Source organism: Panthera onca, chromosome E2, assembly GCF_046562875.1.
Source record: "Panthera onca isolate mPanOnc1 chromosome E2, mPanOnc1 haplotype 2, whole genome shotgun sequence".
Lineage (NCBI taxonomy): Eukaryota > Metazoa > Chordata > Mammalia > Carnivora > Felidae > Panthera > Panthera onca.
Window position 1 is genome coordinate 21,938,452 of NC_138353.1, and position 24,974 is coordinate 21,963,425.

At 49.0% G+C, this 24,974-nt stretch overlaps 1 protein-coding gene across 5 annotated transcripts in view; it reads right to left on the reverse strand.

Moving 5' to 3' along the window:
- Positions 1-1,062: 1,062 nt before the first annotated feature.
- Positions 1,063-24,974, reverse strand: part of ZNF536 (zinc finger protein 536) — a 436,349-nt gene continuing 412,437 nt past the window's right edge. For all 5 annotated transcript variants that reach the window (XM_060650869.2, XM_060650870.2, XM_060650865.2 and 2 more), the window contains one exon: positions 1,063-3,985. In XM_060650869.2, coding sequence (XP_060506852.1) covers positions 3,741-3,985 — 245 coding nt within the window. In that variant the 3' untranslated portion in view covers positions 1,063-3,740. The remainder of the gene's footprint in view (positions 3,986-24,974) is intronic.

Sequence of the window (24,974 nt, forward strand, 5' to 3'; positions counted from 1 at the left end):
CACCCCCCGCCCCCGCCCGAGACCCTCCCCCCATCCTTACTCACCTCTTTCCCCCACTGAGGTGCTTTGCCTGGCCCCTGGAGGCATTTCGGTTTGGGATCCACCACGTACGTGAAGTTGGAACCTTCCGCCCTGATGGGGTCACTTCCTGACCCTTCCCTGTAACCTCGTGACTCACCTGTGCTGTTTGCTGGTCATAACAATGGACAGTCAGGTCTGTCAAAAATTCCATTCCAGTCGCCCCGGCTCCCATGCAGCGAGGCCAATAGTCTGGCATCCTGAAAGAAACACGGTGATTTACAAATTCCTACGCAACGTGGGTGGATGCTTTTGCTTGCAACCTTTCCTTGGGCCCTCAGTACTCCAGAGCTGCAGCCCGCATTATGCAAGCTTGGCTTTCACACCAAAGCAACAGCAATGAAAAACAAATCAAAAAGCGACTCTGCTCATCAAGTGTGGGGAACACACTTCAGACCCTCTCAAGTCACTGTCAGAGGGCTGGCTGCGTTCTCAGTAGCCCTTATACCATAGATTTTACTGTTCTCTATTCTTTTCCTTTTCTTCCAGAGGAAGAATTCAGATTATCCTCTGAAAAAGCCTTCCTTGTATTTAATGATTTTTTAAACAACTTTCTACCAATAAAGGGGAATAACAGATCCCAATGCTTTCAGCGTCTTACATAATTACGGCGATAGGAAAAGCACTTGTATTTCCATTGGTTTTACCTTACTGAAACCAGGATCCACGAACCTTTGAAGAAGTGTATTTCCCACATGCACATGGGTGTGCGCACACACTCACACACACACACGCACTCACGTTGTGTATACGGCACAGAGATACTCACGGGGCTCGAACAGCCCGAGGCTGTGGGGACCATCCCCCCAGGATACTGCGGAGGTTTTTATGAATAAGCGGGGTTTGACCAAGCCTTAGCAAAGTCTGACAAAGCTGCAAGAACACGTTTTACTCTTCCTAATAAACATCAGTGAATAGGAAAAGATTTTTTTTTTTTTCCAGAGGTAGAGGTTTTATTGCGTAAAACACTGGATAAAACCGGACTGCTTCAAAGACATTTTATTCTAACAGCGGAAAGAAAACAGTCATTGCTGAAAAAACAACTTTTAATACTTTCTATACCAGAATAAAGTTCTGTCAACTGATGTATTATAATAATAAATAATGACCAAGAATAAACTTTAAATACAAAGTTTTCTACTTGTTACAAGCATAGCAACAAAATCCTCTACGCTATTGATCTCAGATTTCCTCCAAGATAGATTTTTTTTTTTCTTTGTGTAGGAATGTAGACAGTATTATGACCAGCATCACAGACTACAGAAGTTACAGGGAAGAAACTTGACATGTTTAGATAGGAGGACCTGGTGACATTCAGAAACTGACACTGCATCACTGTGGCTGTCACTTGTTTGTATTACAAGTTACAAATGTTCTGGAAAGAAGGCCTGTGTCAGAGGGGGAAATAAGGACACGGTAGCACTGGACAAAATGGAATCAACACACACGCCACAAAGAGGAGGGGTGTTCCCAGTGTCACAAACAGAATTATTGCCTGTCGCATCTGACGATGCTCAGAAGACACAAAAGAATAATACCAAAAGAGCGCCCAAAGTGCTAGAAATGGAATGTGGCTCTCATGTTTCTTTCACTTTTTTTTTCCTCTTTTTTTTTTTCTTTTTACCTTTTTTTTCTTCTTTTTTTTCTTTTTTTTCTTTTTTTAATATTTTTCTTTGCTAAGATACCAAAGGCGGGGCAAACACACAGAAAGCAAGCGACTGGCACAGTCACCAAACACAGTAGTGCAGTTAAAATCCTAAAGCTCACTACAGTCAGAAAGTTTTCAATAACATTTCAGTCCTTCCTCTAGGATCATAGAAACAGTTGCATTAAGTTTATCAACTCGATTTAAGTAAGGCAGTGAGAACTATTCTAGAAAAACAAGAAAGCAGCTTGCTCTATGCCAGATGGGTCCACGTGGAACAGCGACCTCATTTTCACCGAAACCTTGGGTAGATGACACCCTCTCTACAGCATATGCAAACCGGATTCCTTATTAGCCTGAGATTCCTTCTGGTCTCAGGATAGCGCTAAGCATTTTATTTACATTGAGAGCAGTTTAGAAATTTTGTAAACTGCTGTAGGCAGAGCTGAAGTTTTTAAGGCCCTGGGGTTTTATTCTGTGCTCCCAGCCTGCAAGGAAATATCGACTTTTTTTTGTTTAAGTCTGAATGATTTCGTTTTAGAAGAAGTTAATACTTCAATACTTCTCTATCGTCACAAGCAACAGCACCAATTTCGTGTCACTCAAAGGAAGTATGTTAAGAGGCTGAACTCGTACGCCATTCTAGCAGATTCAAGAATAAACCCTTAACTAGTCTTCTTAAATCTTTTTTTTTTTTTTTGAATGAGTTAAGTGGTTCATTATTGGCCCTCAAAATCTCCCTCTGGGTGGTGCAGAACTTGATAAATTTGGAGTATCCAATCAGTAAAAAATCTAAAATCTACAAAAATATAGAACACATTTGTTTTACAAAAACAGACATTTTTAACTCAAACAGTTTTCTTCATTAGCGATAGAGAGCAGGATGTTTAGATTCGTCTTTTAATACAAGCTATTTCATAAGAGCTTGTCAGAGAAGAAAATCTCGCTTCATGTCTGTGGTACTTACAAAAACGAACACATGACAAAAATCTGATCGTAAGGACCGGAGCAGCCTTCATTCAAGTAAAATGTTTAAAATCATAATAAAAAACCATCTTTCTATTATTACATAAATTCCCACTTCTCACCAGCACCTTCTCTGGGTAGGGTTGGCTAGTATTCCTAAACCACATTTTACATAATGTACCCCTAATTGTTTTTTTTATTAGCAACTTCTTTTTCATCCAAAAAAAAAAAAAAAAAAAAAAAGCCAGACAACCAAGAAGAAAAAGCATTTCCCTCTCAATACTGCGATTTGATCTAAAAAAAGGAATTACTCCTCAAACCTGCAATGGGCATTTGTCTGCAGATGATTTCTGACCATTGATTCATTTGGCTGTGTTTTGTTTGTTTGTTTGTTTTTGTTTTTTTTAATGCACGTTTAAGGTGGCAATTCTCTGCAGTGCTGGTCAGCCCTGGCGCTGGCTGCGGGCGGTCTAGGGTTTCTTCGCGCGAGCAGTTGGGACACCACGTGAATTGATTTTCTCTGCAGTGACCGCTCCAGTCTGACTGGCACCGCGGCTGCCTCTCGGCACATCTCATTAGGGTGGGCGGCAACTGGCAGCAGCTGGTGTCAGATTATAGAGGTGTTTTCAACAATGAAAACACAGCCCCTCCGTCTTCAAGGCAACGCTAAATCATTTAGATGGTATCATTTTTCAGTTAAGAGCATGATTTGGGGACAAAGACGACTTAAGAGTTGGAAGGGCCCCCAGCTTTCTCAAGCTTGGAGGACACCGAGCGTTTCTGAAATCACTTCTCTTCCACCTGCATTGTTTGGAAGGACTTGTTGCCGGGTAACAGTTTAGCAGCCATTTTCAAGGGCTGGGGTTTTTTTTTTTTTTTTCTTTAATATATATATATATAGATATCTTTTTAAATTTTTTAAATGTTCTATACACTAGTGGGGGAGTTGTACATGATTTTTTCCCCTTGGAATGCAGTTAGCAAACTCTTTTACCAGATGCATAATCTTAAAACTGTGTAAAATAATATTGCAATATACAGGTCAGTTTGCTCAGTTACGCTGCTCCTGGGCTTTGCAGCCTTCCTCTGTTAGCTCTGCTGAGCTCCCCGCCTTGACAGCTGTCGGGTCTTCGAAATTCCCAGAAGCCTCCGAGTCGACTCTGGAGCGCTTGAACCTGCGGTCGGGGTACTGACTGTTGTCAAAAGGCATACGATGGACGCAGAGGACGTGGGTCTTCAGGTTTCCCTTCTGAGAGGCACTGTAGGGACAGTATCGGCACTGGAAAGGCCTGTGACCTGCGGGCACAAAGAGGAACCGGTCAGCTCTTCTGCTTGCTCCCTCCTCGACCCCCACGGCTCAGAGGACAGCATCGTTGTTATCAGTGCTATCGGTCTTATGATTGCAGTCACTTTGCAAACTCAGACTGGCAAAGGACAGAAAAGTAGCCAATATACCTATCTGGACAAATAATAAGTTACGCGCTAATAATAACTTAGACAGGGATTTACAAGACCTTTCCATCCTAGGGAGAGCTTTAATTCAGACTTTCCCGGTGACAGGAGAGAATGTTCCCAACACCTAGATTTTTTTTTTTTTTTTCCTCTACACTGTTAGATAGCCAATATTTTAGGCTTTGCAAGCCAAGACACAAAATCAAAGGTATTACGTAGGCACCTCTGTGACAAGGGAGGAAATAAATTTCCAACGCCTTATTGATGAAATTCAAAACTTTTTTTTTTTAGACCCTGAAATTTGAATTTCGTATAATTTTCGTGGGAGATGAAATAGTCGTTCTTCTTCTTCTTCTTCTTCTTCTTCTTCTTCTTCTTCTTCTTCTTTTTTTTTTTTTCCCAACCATTTAAAACGTAGAAACCATTCTTAGCTCCCAGGCTGCACAAAGACAGACAGTAGAGGGATTTGATCCCTTTATTGTACTCTGCTGACCCCAGTTCTACACACACACAAAGCCATAAATCCCTCCGCCTGGGATTCTGACTCAGGTCTCAGCACTAAGCCAGTTCACTTTCTTATCCTCCCATCGACTCTTTACAGATAAGCAACAGAGCATGAGGAGGGAGTGTGGGTTTGCAGTGGGGTGACGCAGGGCCGTGGCCCAAGCCTTGCTCTGGGGCAGGGCTGGAAGAATTTGCAGAACCACTGGGTTTCAAGAGGAGGCCGGAGAAGATATCGGCGGCAACCGAAATGTTCAAATGACCACGGCCAGGGTAGTTTTAAAGAAGTTAGATTTTGAACCGTAACCCTTGAAATCAAATTTTTCTAGAAACGCCCTAAATCAGAACAAAACGTGGACTCTAGTGGAAACCCGCCCAATCCGTCATGCTTGATTTCTCTGTCCTGAGGTACAGCAGACAGGCACCCATTGAGGAACCAGTAAAGCATTTGGTTTGGGAAGTTATAATAGAACAATCGCATTCCCAGCTGATGCCCAGAAGCTGTGGATGTCCATTCCTGGAAGTTCTTGAGTACTGGCCCACCCAGCAGCACCCAGAGAGGTCAAGGCCCGAGGCTGGGTTTCATTTGCTCCGAAAAATAAACAAGTAAATAAAAAGGCCCAACCATTTACACCAGAAAACATCCAAACAGCACACTCAGCACTTTTGCTGCAACAGTAATAGCCGAAGTCCTGTGTATCTACTTAGCAAAGCAGTCTTGTTCCCGAGAAACTGGAGGCCAACCAAATGTTTGGAGCTGGAGTTCGCTTTCACTTCTCATTGCACACGGTCCTAGAATCTTCCTTCTTTCTTACTTGGTTTGCGGAGGGAGTGCTCTCTGCCCTCCCTCCTAGCCAATTGATCTCCAGGATGAATCTCTTCTACCTGGTGAGTCTCCCTCTTTCTTTCCCATCTCCCCTCAAGGCTGATCCGGTGTGTCCCAACTCTTGCCTAGACTATGAACATGGCGGCCTGCAGGAGGGCTTCACGCTGTCAGGCGCCCCCCCCCCAACCCCCCCGGTATTCTGCCAGGAATACCAGAGTGGGCCCCTAAAGGAGGAGCTCAGCTGTGATTTCCTTGCCTCAAATCTTTGATGGTCACCTGCCCTCTAAGGGATAATCAGGACCTCCAAGTCCAGTCCCAGCCACCTCTCCCACCTCCTCTGGAGCATCCTTCCTTTGTCCACACCAAATCAAACCATTAATGGTCTCTGCAAAAAGGCTTCATTCTGCAGGGTCTCCATGCCCTTGCCGTGCAACCCTGTCCCTGAAATACCGCTTCCATTCTCTCTCTCTCCGTTCGAGGTTCTGCCCAAGCGGGATGCTGCTTTTGTGGGCTACTGTGTATTGATCCCCCTGGTTGGCCGGGAGCTTCTGGCAGGAAGCATAGCCCTCTTAGGACCATTGGTGCCAAGCCCACTGCCTGGCACAGAGAAAGCGGGCATGAACTGTTTAGGGAACTCACTTATCATTGTTTCACCTTGCCTTTTTTTTTTAAGGTATTCTAAATTTTTGGATAGGGTTTCTGCTTCTTTTGTTTCTACTGTTGCCTGTAACGCAAGGCTGAATTTGATCAACTTTCCCACTTGGCCAAAAGCCAATTTGCAAAGCTGTGGACTTTGGAGTTAAGAATAAATGAAGCCCAAGAAAAGTACACTTACTGTTGGCCCTTCTGCATTGCCTACCACAGCAAGAAGAGGGGCAACAATCAGCAGGAGGGGCCAGGGCCTTGACTGTCAGATAAGAGAAAGATTTGCCAGCATCACTCCTGCCTGCCTGCGACCCAGTGCCACCCTTAGGGCTTGGTTACCTCTCCCACAGAAGACAAGGGAAGGCCCTGGGTTGGTGGGGAAGGAGAGCTGAGACTCCTATTTCTTACGTGGATATAAGAAGTTTACAAAGAATGTAAGTGGCCCCATTCTTCATCACGCTGGAGTTAGGGCACAGACACAACAGGGAACAATCCAGTCAGTGGCAGCAGGGCAGGAAAAGCCATTCTCTCCACCAGAATAGTGACTCTAAGTCCGTCCTAAGCCAGGGATCAGTGAGTTTCAAGCAGATCCCAAGACCCAGACACCCAACTCAAGAAGCCGCCATCGCGGTGGACACCAAACCATACCCAGGGCTCAGGGAGAGAAGATTCTGAGTACTCGGGGAGAGCAACTGTTGAGCAGAAGAAAAGAGGGCCCGAGTCTATAGCCAGAGGCATCTGAACTAATCCAAGGACACCCAAAGAACCTGAGCGGAACTGAGACACCAGTTCTCAGGACGCCTAAGAAATGTTTTTAAAGTTTTATCCAAATCTTCTCAGAAACGGACTGCATTTTCTCAGTAGCCACCAAAGGCAGCTCAGTTCAGTGGGAGCCTACTATGCTAATGTCCACGGCTCACCCAAAGCTGGAGCTAGCTTACCCGACTTAAGAATCATAGGGTAGCGAATCACTGACGGAGAATAGCACCGTGGTCCGACAAGTCTCCAGAGTTAACAACTCCAAATAATAAATATATAAAAATCAAAAGTAAAACCAGAACTCTTGGTACCACGATCCAAAGAATCTAACGCAACCATGAGGAAAGACCAAACCGTGGTATCGTTCAATACGTCTGCCTCAGGTCCCGGGATTCAACGTGGTTCTTTTCTTCCACTGTTTTTGTCCATCTGTCAAGGCTATTTATTGTATTTTCTCACTCTGTTTTTCAACGATTGCTTATTTTGAGAGAGAGAGGGGGCACACGAGCAGAGGAGGGGCAGAGACAAAGAGGGAGAATCCCAAGCAGGCCCCAACGCTGTCAGCGCAGAGCCTGATGCAGGGACTCGATCTCATGAACCATGAGATCCTGACTTGAGCTGAAATCAAGAGTCAGACGCTTAAGTGACTGAGCCACTCAGGCGCCCCAAGTTATACTTTCCATTATCATTACGAATAATACATTTCTGTATGAATTCTACACTACAACCTTTGGAAGCCACCTTCTCTGCAAATTGTACCACCAGGAGAGCCATGCAACATGCATCTTGGCAAGCCAAGTGGAGAACCTCAAATGTCACCTTTATTCACAAAAAAAAGTTTTTTGAATTGGCCAACGTGGCCTAAAAGCACCTGGTACATTTTCGCCACCAATTTATTTTAAAATATTAATCACGTTTTAACCTATGGCACTATCTGAGTCTCTAAGTCTTGGTACCGTGAAGGATGTGCTAGGATTCTGGCATATTTGGATACATCCGTGGTCAAAACATTAGTAAGTAGGGAATTAGTTTTCATTTTAACTTAGGTGAGATGGAAATCTATATGTAAATGTATATAACACTATGCATGTGTACTTTTAGAAGAAAGTCTATACAATATTAGAATCATAATAAATCCTGACCTTGCCCTATACCTTGTAGGTAGAAGCACTGTAGATTATAATGATAGTACCCATTATACCCTGAAGATCCCACAAGCCTGCATTCCATAGCTTTTCACGTATATTTTTGTATGCTATCCTCATTTCTGAGCTTTAGGGCGCTTTGGTCCAGGAGTGACATCAGCCCCATTGCACAGATGAGGAAGTTAAGATACAGTGAACCCGGGCAGTTTCGATTTAAAACAAATTTCCACCAGGTATAAAGCACCCAGATGCCCTAATTCTCCAAAATCCTTACAAGAGCCATGATGGCAGTGTGTTTTTATAAGATATACATATACACATACAACACCTCCCCCACCCCCCCAGCTTCTAAGTGGCTTGTTGAAAGGCCCAGAAGAAGTCAGTGTGTTCGCCAAAGGATCAAGTTTCAAGTGGAAGTCTGTCCCTTGGTGCCACAAACACTGACTCCCAAACAGAAAGCTATTGTAATGCAAAGCCCTTTTGAAATTTGGTACCCTTCTGAGTCCAGCTAAACCTGGATGAATCAATTCGCGTTTCTCTACGCTTTTGTACACTTGAAGCCCCTGGTATTGGCACATGAGCAGTGATGTCTGTGGAGGTCTGCGACCTTTTGGTCAGAGACCATAAGCAAAGGCTTGGGAACAAACTCCAAATCTGAGCGCTCCCCGGAATAGTTCACTGTGTGTTCAAAGATTTGTGACAGAGAAGGGATCCATCTGTAGGCGTGGGGGGGGGGGGGTGTGCCCAGGGAATTCAGTCTCTGGGTCTGACCTCCAGTAAGGAATGTGATCTCTCGAGGCTTCAGTTCCCACACCTTGAAAATGGGGCAGACTCTGCCACAGGATGTCACGAGAAGCAGATAAAATAAGGTGTCAAATCTGGAAGGAATACGGGACCATATGAATCAACTGTCTGTCACTGTCACGCTTGCTGTTTCTATCGTCGTCATCTCACCGCCCGTCTAAGCCTGGCGGGGGCCTCGGCGTTCCCCTCTTCCTCAAATGTACTGACTCAGTAAGTGTCTCAGGTGCCACTGTTTTGTGCTACCTGCCTCAGGTGGTCTTCAGTGGAAGCTTGAGATATTGTCTGTCCGCGGGGCATTTGCCCTTGAATGGGAGTTTTGGGGAATCTGGAAGACCTTCAGAGTCCAAAGGACCAAGTTGTTAACATTGCATTTCCGTTGGATGAAGTTCAACAAATGTGGGTTAGGATGGGCTTTGGGTCAGACCCCATGCTGGAAACATCTTCCCATCTAGCGGATCCTATTCTATCCTGTTCTAGAAACACTTTGGGGCAATGCAGATGGTGATACAGTAGAGGTGACTGGGGGGTTCTAAGAGTTCAACCCAGAGGAACGTGAGCCCCTGTTTGTCCGTCGACCTGGCTTCACCCTCAACTCCTCCCCCACCCCGCCCCACCCACGGTTTGCTGTCTCTGCCATACAGGAGACTCTTCTACTCCTTCCTGCCACGGGACCTTTGCTCCATCTCTTCTTGTTCCCTAATCCAGAATGCTCTCTTCCCCTGCTTCATCTAATTACTGTGTAGCTGTACCCTTTGGCACACCTTGCCTTTGCCTCGAAGAGGCCTGATCACCCCAGACTCACCATGATGGTGATGAGGGCCGTCATAGAAAAATCTTCTGCAGCACAGCTTCCAGAAATGGCAGCTGAGCGAACAGACAGTTACGTCTATCTTCCCCACTGGACAGCCAGCTCTGCAGTGCAGGGGCTGTGGGTTTTTGCTTTTGGGGTTTTCTGTTTCTCCCCACCTAGCAGGATGCTTGGCCCATTACAGACACCCATCAAGTATTTTGCAAGCAAAGGAAGGGATGGATGGATGGATGGATGGGAGAAAGAATGGGAGAGGCAGCCAGGAGAAGGGACAGGGAGAGAAGTGCTACTCCAGACAGGGGCAGGCCTGAGCCCAGGCACAGGGATAGGGAGACTGGTAGCAGTGCAGGGGTCTGCGGGCAGGTCATGGTGGAAGTGAAGCCCAGGTCATGGTGGAGGGAGCCGGACAGGGGCCAGGCTCACAGGACCCATGGGGACCGTGGCCCTCTTTCCACGGGTGACGGGAAGTGAGGAGGCCTTCCCGGCCCTGCAGCAGCACGGTTGATTGAGGATAGCCCCAATCCCTGTCTGCAGCCGGGGCCCTGACGTGCGGCCAGATGGGTGCCCCCCGCTACCCCCCCCCCGCCCACCGCACTCCGTCTCTCTACCTCTCACTTCGAGACCATCAACATTTCCCATCACTGCCATGTGAAAAGTAAGTACATCATACGTTAATTTGTATTGTCACTGCGCCGTAGAGCCGTGGTAAAGAGCACATTCATTTTTAATCCACTATGAATAATATATAAATATGTATACAGTGTGGAGGGTCAAGAGGAGTAAGGAGAAAGCAAGTCGTACATTGTTTATAACAAAAGTGGGGAAACGAGATATTTTTCTTACTTGCTGCGATGGAAATATCTGCTCTTTCCCTGTACCTAAGGGGGAGCGGAAAATGCCTCCCCTTGGGGGACCATCCATTAATTACTGGCCCACACTTGTGGGCAGAGATGGGGCTACATCCACGGGGCTTCCACACTTTCCAAACGGATGGTTTCTCTCCGGGGGCGGGATGGCAGACGGGAGGGGTGGAGCAGTCGGCGGCCAACCACTGGCGTTCCGCCTCGGGACAACTCATCGGGGCACATTTGCAGGAACCGCAGCCACAGTCCTCGCAACCCCCAGGAGGGACATGTGCTAGAGAGGAGTCTTCCCGTTTCACAGATGAGAAAACCGAGCCCAGGGAGATTAGATAATTGTCCAAAGTCAGGAGTATGTGGCTAGCTGGTTTCCGACCAAGAATTCAACCTGAGGGCTGTCTCACAACAGATGCTCCCCTCTGCTCCCTCCTGCCGGTCACTGGAAATTGCTTGTCGGAAGATTCTCCACAAAGGGCTACCTTCGATCAGGACCCGGGATGCTCCAGGAGGGAGTCTATGAATACCCTGAAAGGACGTGCACTATAATGTGTGTGTGTGTGTGTGTGTGTGTGTGTGTGAGAGAGAGAGAGAGAGAGAGAGAGAGATACTGCACACGCGTCACCTGCCACACCACTTAGGGACAATAGGCACCGCTGTGGCCTCGAGACACCCACCAAAGCCAGGCATTGTGCACATGGCTGTCACCGAGCCACAAGACTCCCAGCTTCCATCACACAACTCCTGGAACCCCACCCAGTTCCACGAGCGCACATTCAGCACCTGCTGTATGCATTACACCGAACAGACTGCTGTAGGAATGACACAGGACTTTTGGCACCACGAGGGCGGGAAGGGCATCTGTTCTGCATGCCTCACACAACGCCCACCAATACATGCTGAGTGACCGGCTGCAGTCTCAAGGCTGCCTTCAGGGGTGACAGCCCAGCGGACGCCCTCTCCAGTGGGAGGAGGCAGGGGCCAAGAGTTTACCAGGAGAGGACATCCAGCCGCTTTGAGCCAGGCTCCAGTCTCCCATCAAAAAGACGGCTCTGAGGACGGGCCCTGAAAGAGTCCTGGGAGAGGAAGAACATTCTTGAGGAAGGACACATGTGCTGTTTGGCCACAGGCAGGGTCTATACATGACGACAGAGGCAGAATTCTGGACGCTGGAACAAGGGGATCTACAGTGGAGACGGATAATCTCCAGTCATGGTACGTGGTCAGAGGGTCCAGAAGAGGGTCATGTGTGTAAGTGGGAGGAAGTGGGGTCCCTGGCCCCGGGGTAGACACAGAGACATGGGCAATCCCATGGGCAGTCCTCACATGGCCCAGCCGTCTCTCAGAGACACAGGCAATCTCCTGTGTCCTCATACAGCCCAGCCATCTCTCAGACCAGGGCAAGCCTTTCAGATCAATCCCACCAGGCCCTTTTATTGTTCATTGAAATAAATGCAAAAAGAAAACACGTGGGTCAATGAAGAGGAACACTGCTGCCATGACTTCTAGATCAGCCTTGGCCACAACCCACTTGCGGCCTGAGTGAGTACAGACCCCGAGAAAGCTGCCTACAGTAAGTCCATGGCGGACTCATCTGGAGACACTACCATTTTCCTTTCTGAAATACCTTCTTTGGAGCACAGGATCACGGAGCATCTCTAAGAGCCCAGAAGGGTCTCCCACAGTCACATTTTATGGCACGGTTTTCTAGAAAGGACCAGCTCACATGGCTAGAGCCATGAGGCTTGGGAAGTGCCTCCTCTGAGAGGTGCCATCCTGAGCAACACCACTCCTGCTGCAACCCAACTGGAGCCCTTCGCAATTCCTTGAAACTGGGGACATTTGCAAAATGCAGGCTGGTAGTTAAGAAAATGGCTCCACCTATAGGGCCAGTTGCGTATGTTAGAAACACGGCCCCAGAGGTGGACCCACAGGCATGGGAGGAATCCAAGCACGGAGATGCCCAGCAAGCTCACCCGGGGTCAGGCCTCCAGGGCGGTCCGCTGGTCTCCACTTGGCTCTCACCTACTGCTCGCTCTCAGTGTCTGCAGCTGACCCTGACGCTGCAAACTGGAGGGGCTTCTGCCCAGGACCCTGGCCAGCCGTCCAGGTTCAATAGGCTCCGCAGAGGCAATGAGATGGGTAAAAATATACATGAACACACACGGAACCAACAGAAAGCTATTTTTCACAGTTGCACACATCACATATGTATATATAATTTCCCTAATTCCAAATAGGCAAGAATGGTTCTAATCAGGTACATAATTTATGTTTTCAGTTTTTGAAAAAATATTCAACCATCTAATCAAAGATGCTAAAACACTTTGGAATATCCTTAGTATAACTAATTTCAGGTTTCAAATATCCTGTGATTTGGGTTTTAATTCAAAACACTACCAAAAAATATTTCACTATTTTAAAAGCAAATTTTGATCCATGTGGTAATAGATTAGAGACATCAGAGTGAACTTGTGTTCAGTTCAATATATGTGGCACAGATATGAGTACGTGCAGGAGTTAGCATGTACACTTACGTTTCCTTGTCCCGTCAGCTGAGCGGGCCTAGAACCCGTGACATCCACACTTGACTTGTAGCACCACTCTCAAGAAAAGGAACCAATGGGGCACCTATGGGGCTCAGTCGGTTAGGCGGCTCTTGATTTGGGCTCAGGTCATGATCTCACGATTCATGAGTTCGAGCCCCGTGTAGGGCTCCGCACTGACAGTGCAAAGCCTGCTTGGGATTCCCTCTCCCTCTCTCTGCCCCTCCCCATCGTGTGTTCTGTGTGTGTGTGTGTGCGTGTGTGTGTGTGAGCGCACGTGCTTGCTCACTCTCTCAAAAATAAATAGGTAAAAACACTTTAAAAACACATAAAGAAAACAAAAGGCTTTTTGTAGAAATGGCTGATTCTAGGGCTGGAACAGGAAATACATGACATGATCCTAGAGCGTCTTTTGCCAGAAAGTAAGGAATCGCCCAAAAAACCCACACATTGGTGGGGGTATGTCAAAGTAGCACAGAGCGAAATGAAAGAGCCCCCAATGGCCAGAGCTGGAACAATTTTAGCAACAAAGTGACTGACACAGCATCAGATTATAGCCCGAAGTATCAAGCACCCACAAGTCATACTGACATAACTAGATGACAGAATTACTAAGTACACGGAGAAGTGTTCCAACTCCTGCACCCACCCTCCCCTGGAAATGCTGGGAGAGAACGGAGTAGTAGGAGGGGTGAGGTTTGCTGTGTGATGTGGGGCGAGCGACCAGCCCCTCTGTTCCTGGCTCCCGCCTTACACTGAGGGCAGCACCCTCTCTCTTTGGTCTCCTCCATCACCTTTCAGGATGAAGTCACTTACTCAGAGACAAACACAGGGCATTGTGAGAGTATTATTATATTACACATCTAAAAATCTCCAAAAAAGGAAAGTAAGTTCATCGACCCTTTGAAGGTTATTTAATGATAAACATAAATGCTTTCATAAAATCCGGGGAATGATTTAAGATCCCGGATCAATAGTTGCCTGTGAGTGCCCGCGGCCTGCACTCCAGGCTGCCTCTCCTGCCCACCCAGGCAGGCTGGTGGCTCCCCGAGCACAGAGGCCTCCTGGGGCAAACGAATAAACACGGTTTAAGGCCAAATCTGCACTGCAGGGGCCAGAGTTCCGGAGAAAGCGACCACCTCGAGGCCATGGACATGGAAGGGCAGGACGCTCCTGGGTGCGATCCTTCTGGGCTTGGGAGGCGGGCGGGTGCAGTGCTGGGAATATCTGGAAGGCTCCTACACCCTCTGCCAGACGCTCTTCTCTACAGACACCTCCTGGAATCCAGCCTCACTTTCTCAGCTTTCATGCTAACTGAACTTGAATCTGATGCCTCAGAGAGGCAGCAAGACGCAGTGGGTTGAGCCCCGGCGGCAGGCTCAAAGGGAGCGGTTGCAAAGCTGGATTCCGCCTCCCTCTGGTTTCGCGGCTCCGAGGAAACCCAGAGCCTCTCAGGGCCTTGGCGTCCTCAGCTGACAAGTGGAGACCCTGAGGCCTGCCTTCAGCGTTGTCACTGGAATGGCGATTCTCATTCAAGGCTACCACACCACAGGCGCTTCAGAGCGTGAGTCGGTCAATAAATACTTGTAACTGTATCTGGGGAACGTTTATTTAACATGCACGTGCACACGTGGTGCTCAGCAATTCACAGGCCTCCCTCTCATCAACTCTATGTGGGAACTTTGTTCTGCCCGTTTTACAGATGAAAACTGGGAGATTTGGAAAGGCTGAGCGTGCTGCTCCAAGAACACGAAATCCTTCAAACAGATAAGGTTTGAATCCTGGCTTCCGACTGGAAAGCCCGCCCGCTTCCCTACTGTGCCTAAGTAACAGAGATGCTGGCCGGGGGCTTGGTGTTCCAGCCCTGCCTGTCTCCTTCCCGCTCCTGGGCACAGGCCCCGTGGAGTGCCGCCCCCGCTGCCACCTCCTCCAGGAGGGATTTCAGCGTCACGAAGTCAGTGTCAGCTAATGCTGTGGCCATCTCCTGATCTGGGGTGCTGTGCTGTCACTGTCCGCTGAAAATCAACCAAATTCACCTTTGAAGAAGTTTTTAGGGGCGCCTGGGTGGCTCAGTCGGTCAAGCGTCAGACTTCGGCTCAGGCCATGATCTCGCGGTTCGTGGGTTCGAGCCCCGCGTCGGGCTCTGTGCTGACAGCTCAGAGCCTGGAGCCTGCTTTGGATTCTGTGTCTCCCTCTCTCTCTCTGCCCGCCCCCTCCCCCCCACCTGCTCACACTCTATCTCAAAAATAAATAAACATTGAGAAAAAATCCGTTATGAACCTTTTTAAATAAAAATTTTATTTTAGTATAGATTTAGAATTACAAAAATGTCGCATAGATACTACAGCAAATTCTCCTGTCACACCCATCCCCCCCCAATGTCAACATCCTCCATTAGTAGGGTCCATTTGTTACAATTCATGACCCAATATTGATACACTATTATTAAGCAGAGCCCATATTTTATTCAGATTTCCTTCATTTTTACCTAACGTCCTTTTTCGGTTCCAGGATCCCACCCAGGATGCCACATTACATTTAGTAGTTGTGTCTCCTGAGGTGCCTGTTGGCCGTGACAGGTTTTCGGGCTTTCCTTGTTTTTGATGACCTTGACAATTTTGAGGAATGTTTTGTAGAAGGTCTCTCATTTGGGATTTCTCACGGTTCGACTTGGGTTTGGGGCGGAAGACCACAGAGGTGCAGTGACTTCCCATTGCATGGGATCAGGGCACGGCTGTCACTCTGACCTTGGTGACCCGGCGGAGGTTGTGCTCGTCAGGTGTCTGCCCTGGCAAGTTGGTCTTGTCCCCTCTCCACGCTGTGCTCTTCAGGCACACTTCCCCGGGAAGGAAGTCACCGCACAGCCCACAGGAAGGAGCGGGGAGTCAGGTCATCCCGGGGGGGGCGGGGTGGGGGGTGGGGATATTTACATAGAGAGTATGGGATGCGGCGGGCGTTTGACTGTCCTTTTCCTTTTTTATATTTATTTATTTATTTATTTTGAGAGAGAGAGCGCGCGCATGGAAGGGGCGGAGAAAGAGGGAGAGAGGGAGAATCCCAAGCAGGCTCTGTGCTGTCAGAGCAGAGCCCGACGTGGGGCTCGAACCACAAACTGAGATCAGGGCCTGAGCTGAAATCAAGGTCCGGAGGCTTAACCCACAGAGACCGCCAGGCGCCCTTTAAGTGAAATTATTAAGGCGATACTCAAGAGATGGCAACAACGGAGGGCCCCTGAGATTTGCCAACGCAACACCTCTTCTTCAGACTCTCACTACCCGCATCTTCCCTCCTTAAGGACACTGGGCTAGATGCAGTCATCTGAAGTCCCCATGGCAACAACATGGGCAGTAGAGGAAGCTGTGACAGCCAGCCCTGCTCCACGTGACTCACCTCCGGCACCCACAGCCCACCCCAGGACAACAGCGAAGAGTCTCGGGGCACAAGAAGGACACCAGAAGGACAGAAGGGCCGCAGGCGTGCCACACGCAGCAAGCCAGTGTGCACGTGTGCCCGCCTCTGCTCTCCAACCTTCAATGACTCCCTATGTCTCCCCACGGCATCTTGTTCCTCAGCCTGGCTTTCTGGCTCGCGGCCCCTTCTTACCTCACACCCACTACTAGGCCCACCAGGGATTTGCCCACCGCAGCCTGCTGATGCCTTCCAGTCAGGCCCACCAAAGCCCCCACACTGCCCGGAAGCCTTTCGAAGGACCCAGCCGCAGGGCACCGCTGGCACTTGTCAAAGAGCCACACGCTTAGGCCCTGGATTGTGTTGTCAGGTGCCGCCCAATAAGGCTTCCCAGGACGCAGGCTTAGAGGGTCCCTCTCTTCCCTGGGGCGACGGGCAAGTCCAGCGGCTCCTCACAGAATAGGTGCTGCGCGAGGGGTCCTGGGGCTTGTGTCCCTTGAGCACCAGGTAGGCTGGGCTTGGGTGCTGCCTTGGGTGGGTGGCCCCTGTGTCCAGCCCCATTTTCTCACCTTCGTGGAGGCCTGAGGACACCCTGGCATGGGCAGCCCTGAGCTTGAACAGGCTTGCTTCTCTCTGGTCTCGTGAGGAGTGCACATATCCCGAACTCGCTTCCCTCCACCCTGCTTGGTGTCCTTCCTCCGGTGCCAGACACCCCTCCTGACAGGTGACCGCAAAGACCCCTCCTCTGGGGAATTCACCAGGAAAATCTAAGAGCTCTGTGCCCCGGAGACCCCTGGAGACTCCAGTCCAGGCTGCCACACTCCCCCTCCCACTCTGCCCCTTCGAGGAGGGCGCAGGAGGGCTCAACCACCTTCCGGTGCACTTTCGGTCATTGGGTGGTTGTGCATTTTCCTGTGTTGCCTGCGGGGGAGCTCGGTGTCCCCATTACAGCTCCAGGAACCACACCCTCTCCTCCCCAGGCCTTCAGCCAGCTATAGCCACTTGCTGTGTGATGTCAAGCTGTCACCACCCAACCAGACCGAGGCCCCCCAGAGCCCAGGGGGTCAAGTGGGCAGCCCCACGGATTCCATCGCTACCCTGCACGTACACACTTTCACTCCCCTCAGAGGTCACAAGCTGGAGGCACACACATATTTATTTCTTGTCCTCAACACTATGAGGACAAAAAAAAGGGGGGGGGGCGGTATGGCCAATGTTCCAAAACAAAGAGATTTCAGGTAAAAACACGGGTTTCTCGTTTACCTTGAAAAGTCAGAAGTTCTGGCAAGATCTTCCCAGAGGCAGCCAGTCAGAGCCGGGTCCCGGGGGGCCCCCTAGCTGGGCACGGTTTGCCCTTGGGCCCACTTCTCTGCTGGCATGATCTGCCTCCTGGCACCGTGGGCCTCAGAGTCCTCAGTCTCTGCTTTGTCCTGTCCTGTCCACGCCCAACTGGCCCAACTGCCCGGGCCTCACCTTCTCTAGGGTCAGGGGTGGGGGTGGGACACTGGGTGAGGTCTTTGTGCGGCTTTCATCCTGCAGAAGAGCCACATTCCTAGACACACCCAGTGAAATAAACAAGTGGGTGGTCTCTGCTTCAACCGTTTCCTGTTTTCCATTGTGTGGCTTAAAGCGAACACATCAGCGCTTAATTGTAGTTTCTGTTTTATTGTACAATTTAAATACGGGAGGGGGGCCAATCCTGGCCTGTGCCGAGGGTGGGCTGTGCACTGTGCCACACCGGTGAAGGCGTGGGTGGGGGGGGGAGGGGCACACCTACAGAAGCACCCAACACAAATACCGCACCAGCGCAAGGCACGTCCAATCCACCAAAAGCTGGCATCCAAGGTTATCTGTGGATAATTCACTACCCACATACGTCTTCATGAAAACATTAGTACATTTCTTGGTGGGGGCGGGTGGGGGGGCGTCGTATGGTTTGGGGAGGGGTCTCACATGGGTTGCAGAAAATCTGACCAAACACGGCGCGGCGGGAACACTCATATTGCATAAAATTTCGGTGCTGTTGTGTTGCATTAATGTGAGTTGATGTGTGAGAGAGAATCGCACATCTCTCTTTCCATAAAGGAATCAGACACCCTCGATCCGTACCCACAGTATATATCCATATACACGGGCACAGTGGATGTATTTTCAAGAGCCACTTCTTATCATGCCCAATTCTACAAATCGGTACCACGGACAATAGAAAATTACAAAGTAAAAAGGAGAAGCGTAAACTTTTCAATGTTCGGCTCTCTCTGAGTGCCACTAATGCTGTCACATGCCAAAAATAAAATAAAATAAATAAAGCCTAGAAGAGAGGTGGCTTTTCTTATGAAGTCACAAAGGAAATGCTACTCCTTTCTTCTCTTTTTTCCCCCTATAAAAGGCTCTCTCTAAAATCAAAGGTGTCAGACTTTGCTTTCTCTTGCTGGCATGATCCAGAATATGGGTGAGGAATGACAGATGTCGGCACCCAGCTGCGACGAAGCGTGCTAAAGTTTCTGTCTAATCCACTTACTTCTCTGGAGTCACGTAAACCAAAACAAATGGGCAGGGCTTTACATTAGGAAAAAAAAAAAAAAAAAGAAAGAAAGAAAGATAAAGAGAAGGCCCACAGCATCAGGACTTCCTTGCATAATGCAGTGTCCACGCCATCTTGATATCGTTTCATCGTTGTCCCCTCCGCAGGGAAAAGGCGCCCTGCGTTGAGAACTGGTCCCTCAACGTGTGGCCCCCCCCCCAAGCGCCAACTCCTCGCGGACCTCTTCGTCCCCGGCAAGACGTGGCTTCCAAAGGGAGAGGGCAGTTTGGGCGGGGTGGGGGCCAAGGTCGCGGGAGCACAGAGAGGCCTTGGGGGTACCCGGGGCACGCCCACGCCGCACACACACTTACACACCAGCGCGCTCCCAGCTTTCTGAGCCGCTAAACCCAGAAGATCATTGTTATCACCAGCTCCATCGTTTTCAGCTACGTGAATAAATCCAGAGGAATTATAAACGGAGCCCGTGTGTAATTAAAGTGAGCGTTGTTAGACTCTTCATTTAATAAAACACTTGAAAAGAAAAGCCCTTGTAGGCCTCCCCATGCCACGGGGAGGCAGGAGGGTAAGCGAGCGCGGCCTGCGCGGAGGCAAGGGCCCCTGCCTCCCGCCGGCGCTGGGGCGACCACCTTGTGAACCTGCCCCCCTCCGATCTTGTAAGGCGCCAGCGAGGATCAGGAGTCCTGGGGCTCTGTCACCGCCAGCAGCTCCGACAGCTGCGAAGCACTTTCAGACGAGTCACAAGGAAAGATGTGACGGATTTCGCCCATGGCAGAATGGCGTTCCGTTTCTGGCCCTTCAGGCAAAAACAGTAAAGGCAAAGAGGAAAATTTGAGATTTCCCCCCTTAAACTTCCCACAACAACCTCAGCAAAACCACATGACTTGCCTTCTACAATCTCCCTGGTGTGTTCACTGCTACTTTGGCAGGAAATCAGAATTACTGTTATATAAATTCCATCTGATGCCAGAGCGACCATCTGTGAGTAAAACTGCTTCACCTACGTCTGCCTGCAAAGCCACTCTCCCAGAGACAAGGGAGAAGGGGAAAAAAATTTGATTAATTTGCAGAATGCTTGTGATTTGCTCATATATTATTATAACTGCTCATCAGCACATGACAAATTCCCAGCCCTCGGTGCAGGCACCCGTTTGGTTTCAGCAGCTTCTTGCGTCGGCACCTGACAGACTGCAGGGCCTCTAATGACTTTCAGATGCTTACAAACAGTAATTCTATCTTCAGAATAAAAAAGAAAAATCCGTAGGAAGAAAAGAGGAGTGAGTTCGTCTATTTCATTTCCTTCCTGTATATCAACATGATTTAACTCTTAAGGGCGGCCGCAGCTCCAAGATGGGGCCTCCCGGGCCCTGCCACGGCCGCCTGCGGAGACAAAGACCCCCGTCCCCCGAGTCAAGGTGGGGGCTCTGCCCGGGGCTCGGCGCAGTGCCGGGGGGGATGCCAGGAGGCGCCCGGGGGCCGGCAGCCACCGCCCAGCTCTCCCTCTCCCTCTGCACTCCGGGATCCCTTACGTGGGTCCACTTTGAAAGCCCTAATAACCTCTCACATTCTCTGCAAACACATCTGCCTCATAACTGCAGTTGAATTTCTGGCTTCCCCCTCCCCTTTGCTTTTAAAACTCTGATTATGCCTTCTGAAGCCCTGCCTCTGTGCTTGATTGCCTGTTTCAGATTAGAGATTTTAGAAGGAGACAAAGACTTCAGAATGCACATCAGTCCCACATATGAGGACCCACAGAAGGAAAAGCGATAAAACGCGATACACCATCTGTCCACAAACAATAACCTGCGTGTTTGGAGGCTCACAAATTATGTAGCGCACAACCTTCCCAAATTACGGAGCCTTGAAACCGGGCAGAGTCTGGGAGTGAGACCCTCTTTGATGTCTTTTGGTATTTCCCAGCCCCCCCTCCCCCCACCCCCAACTCTGGGCCACAGACATTTTGGGAAAACTGGCCCAGATGCAAAGTCTGTCTGAGGAGGGGGGCAGGCCGGGAGGGAGGGGGATGTGGACCGCACTCTTCCTTCATACAGAGATCCTGAGCATCTCTGAGCGTCTCTGCCTGTGCAGCAGGCTGGTCAGCTGGTCGGTTTGCTTTGGGAAGATATTCTCGATTTTGTTCAGGAGGCATTTAGACTACACACAAATGGATCTCCCTCCCCACCTCCAGTCTTCTCCCCTAAAAACCTCTTCCTCTACCTTTCTTGCTGACCCCAGGCCATAAACTACTCATGATAATTAGCCAGTATCTTTTCATTCATGCTACAAAATTCCTTATAAAATGATTTACTAAAATGGAAGGGAAAAAAGACCAACCATTATATGTATGTGTGTGTATATATATATATATATATATATATATATATATATATATACAGTTTTTTGTTTGAAGTGAGTGCATTTTTTATCAGACATTCCTCACCCTTTGTTTTAAGCCTGGGACTTCTGGTTATGTTCAAGGTCTTTACCTCAGCGTCTCACTGAGAACTCACGGGGCTGTAGGAGGTGCTCCCGCTTCAGGGCTGGGGACGCCAAGGTTCATGACACTGGGTCGTGTAGCCGGGGGAAGCAGGGAGTGGGGCAGCTGGTGTTTGAAACCAGGTGGTCTGGCTCCAGACCCCTACTCTCTGAACCACCCAAGAACCCCAAGATCCTGCTTTAAGGATGAAGCCAACGGATTATTTTACGTGATTATTAATAAACAAGCAAACAAACATTTACTTTGCAAATTGAAGCATTTCTTTCCTGAGTCTCAAAATAGACACGTCGTTATACAGAGAGGGAGGCTGGAGCCGAATGGGAACTAAATCAGGCTTCATTACCGAATTCGTCGCAAAGCTTAATTATCCAGGTTCTAGTCCCTTTTCGGGTAGTTCCTCCCCAGAGCCCCCTGCCAGCTCCAGCAAGCCCAATTTCCCTGGGGCAGGACTCGGCCCTGCCTTGGGCCCTGCACGGGGATTCTTTCTCCCTTTCTCCCCACCCGTGTTTGCCTCCAAGACAGTGGCCCTGTCTCACCGGTATTTGTGCCCGGCCCGTCTCCGAAGTCAGTGGGCATGCACTGCTGGGTTCCTGGAGAGGTCTGGGTCCATCCCAGTGCTCTGAATTGCTGCTTGTTTTCCAGACTCCCCTAACCTGATGTCAATTAAGACTGTGTTTACACACACAGCTTGGCTGAAATTAGGGGTGGGGGGGGTGGGGAAGCAAGGAGGGGAGTCTCACTTGCATTCAAACAACCAGATGTTTATTTTATTTTTTAAAATACATGATGCCAAACGACAAGCCACGTTGAAATTTTCACTTCCTGGTATCCAGCAACAAAACCAGCTTCTGCTCCTCGCAGCCCCAAGGAGCGAGCACGGGTGCCTGTTTTTCCTGTCCCTCTCACCGGTATCACCGACCCGTTCTTCTCCTACACGTGTGCCTCACTGCATAATTGGCTGAGAGCTCTGGCACACGTTATTCGACGTGACGCACGGGGACGCGCTCCCAGGGAGTCACAGGAGGCCAGAGGAACCGGGTTCCCGCTGGCCACTGCAAACACCCACACCACTCCTGGGGCCCGGCTGTCTTCCTTCTGGAGGGACTCTCCTCATTTGTACTTGCTATCCGACAGTGGCATTGTCCCCATAACCCCAACCGATCCGAAGCGTACCCAGTTGACGGAGCTTCCAGACTCCCTCCCCTCCCAAAACGGCCTAGAAAACTGGGAAGAGAAAGAAGAAATGAGGGATCCCCCGAAGGAAACGGTTTCTGTTCGAGCGGGGGGACTGTATCTCTCACATCGCCAGCCCCTCACACACGTTTTTGGCATTTCAGCCCTCGCGGCCTGTCAGGTATTGGACACGGGTCACCATCTCACCGAGTCTGAGAACCAACAGGATACTACTCAGCATTCAGTGACAGCCCAGAATTACTCCAAACACACAGAGACAGGTTCAAGGAACAAGGGCTCAGGGTGTAGAGGCAGGCAGTCCTAACTTCCGGCACGAACAGCCTCACGGCCTCGAGCTGGCTCTGGCATATCCTGGGAGCCTCACTCAGTTTGTTCATCTGTCAGAGGGGCTAACGCTAGTGCCCTTCTCAGATAGACGGTCAAGGTCCGACGACACACAGTAAGAGTTTAGCACAGATCCTAGGACAGAGAGTGTCGATGTTGCCTATTGCTATGACCATAAACGTCACTGGGCAGAGGCCAGGTCCCTGAAGGTCCTACCTGCCTTCTCTCCAGCCCCAGGGATGACACATCTCCAGCAGAGGGAGCAGGAGGTGGGGGACGGTGGGGGGTGGGGGGGGCAGGCTGTGTGCGGCGACTCGCGCACTGATCTTAGACCCAGCGCAGGGCTTGGCCTCGACAGAAGCCAGAACTGCCACCGCCTTAACAAACACCGTCACCCCCTCTCAGGCGCATCCTTTACTTAAATGAAATATTGAAGTCCATCAGGATGAAGTGGGGGTTTCAGAAGCTGTAGTAAGGAAATTAAAGCGACCAAGTGAGAGCGTTTTATGCACGCGGGATAACTGCCTTTTGATATAGCTTTTTACTACACATTTGGTATTATGGATCCATAACAGATAAATGTGTATCGTGGACTATATCAAAGTGCCAACAATTGTCAATATGCATTCACATGCTGTAGTAAGAATATTCTATAAAATCCTCTCAAACTATGATGGATGTGCATAACTCAGTGAGTGATACCACTGATGAAAATTTGGAGGCAGCGCATCTTAAGCCCTAAGGAGGTTTATTAGACACAACAGCCCAAACTCAGCTGACATTTTAAAAAGTCCCTTGGTACTCAGAACAAAGAGTCCTCAAGCATACACTTTCGCCAAAGCCAGGACTCAGAACACACACAAAAAACTAAAGAAATAGAACCCCAAATCTGGGCGTGGGTGACAGGAGGGACGAGTTACTGACCCAGAGCAAATGGGGACATTGGTTCTCCAGATATGTGCAAGGCACCTGTGCAGATCTGAACAGGGAGCTAGGAGGTGGGCCAAAGTGGCCTGGCCGCAGCCCTCCAATCTGTAATCTACATGTTTCTGGGCGCCTAATCCTCAGAATGAATTTTATGCTCAGGCATGGTTATTTTGCTGGCTTCACTTTTCCTGGCAGCCATAAACACATTGTTGTGCTCTTAAAAAAATAAATAAATAAAGTAAAACATTACCAGCTTCCTATACACATAATAAAATCAATCTTCTGGCTCTAGTACATTAAATGGAATAGCATGTCCCCAGAAAATGCATAATAGTCAGTGTCTACAAGAATCATGCAAATAAAAGTAAAAATAAAAATCCAAAGGTCAGAATAAAATACTAAACGTATTGTACAGAAATAGGTCTAAATGTTTGCATGCATTTTATAAATCATGAGTCCTGAAAGTGCCCCTATCAAAATGCATTCTAGAATTCCTAATCCGTGGCCCCTTTTTGTGAGTTTATGAAGTCAATCTTCTAATCTCCCCGAGATATAGACATTATGCACGTGGACAGTAGATAGACCTTTCTAATTGAGCTGATAGGTTGAAAGTGAACATGTCCTTGAATTTGAATTTACACTGAAAGATAGACAGTGATTATTTATAAGAAGGGTTTTAGCCACCCACTTCCTTTTCGTATGGCAAGGGCTCAGTTTATCAACAGACATATCTAAGTAAATAGTGCCCAGTAAGATAAATTCTGCCTTAAAGGACAAACGTCTCCCCGGGTCACATGTGGGCGGCAGAATTCTCCTTTGACACCCGGCCCCATGCCCAAGAAAGGAGCCCAGCCTAGCGAGAGCTCAAATTCGTCAAAGTTCAGATCTGACTGGCTCCTCGCAAGCCAAATGTGGGAATGTGGCAATCTGCAATTTATTTAATTTTAATTCAATTTTGCTTCACATCCTGTTTTGCAAGTCAGCGAGATGGGCTGGGGTTGCCAAAAAGGGGGTGAAATGAAGAAGGGAAAGAAGTTCCCCCGTGCAGGC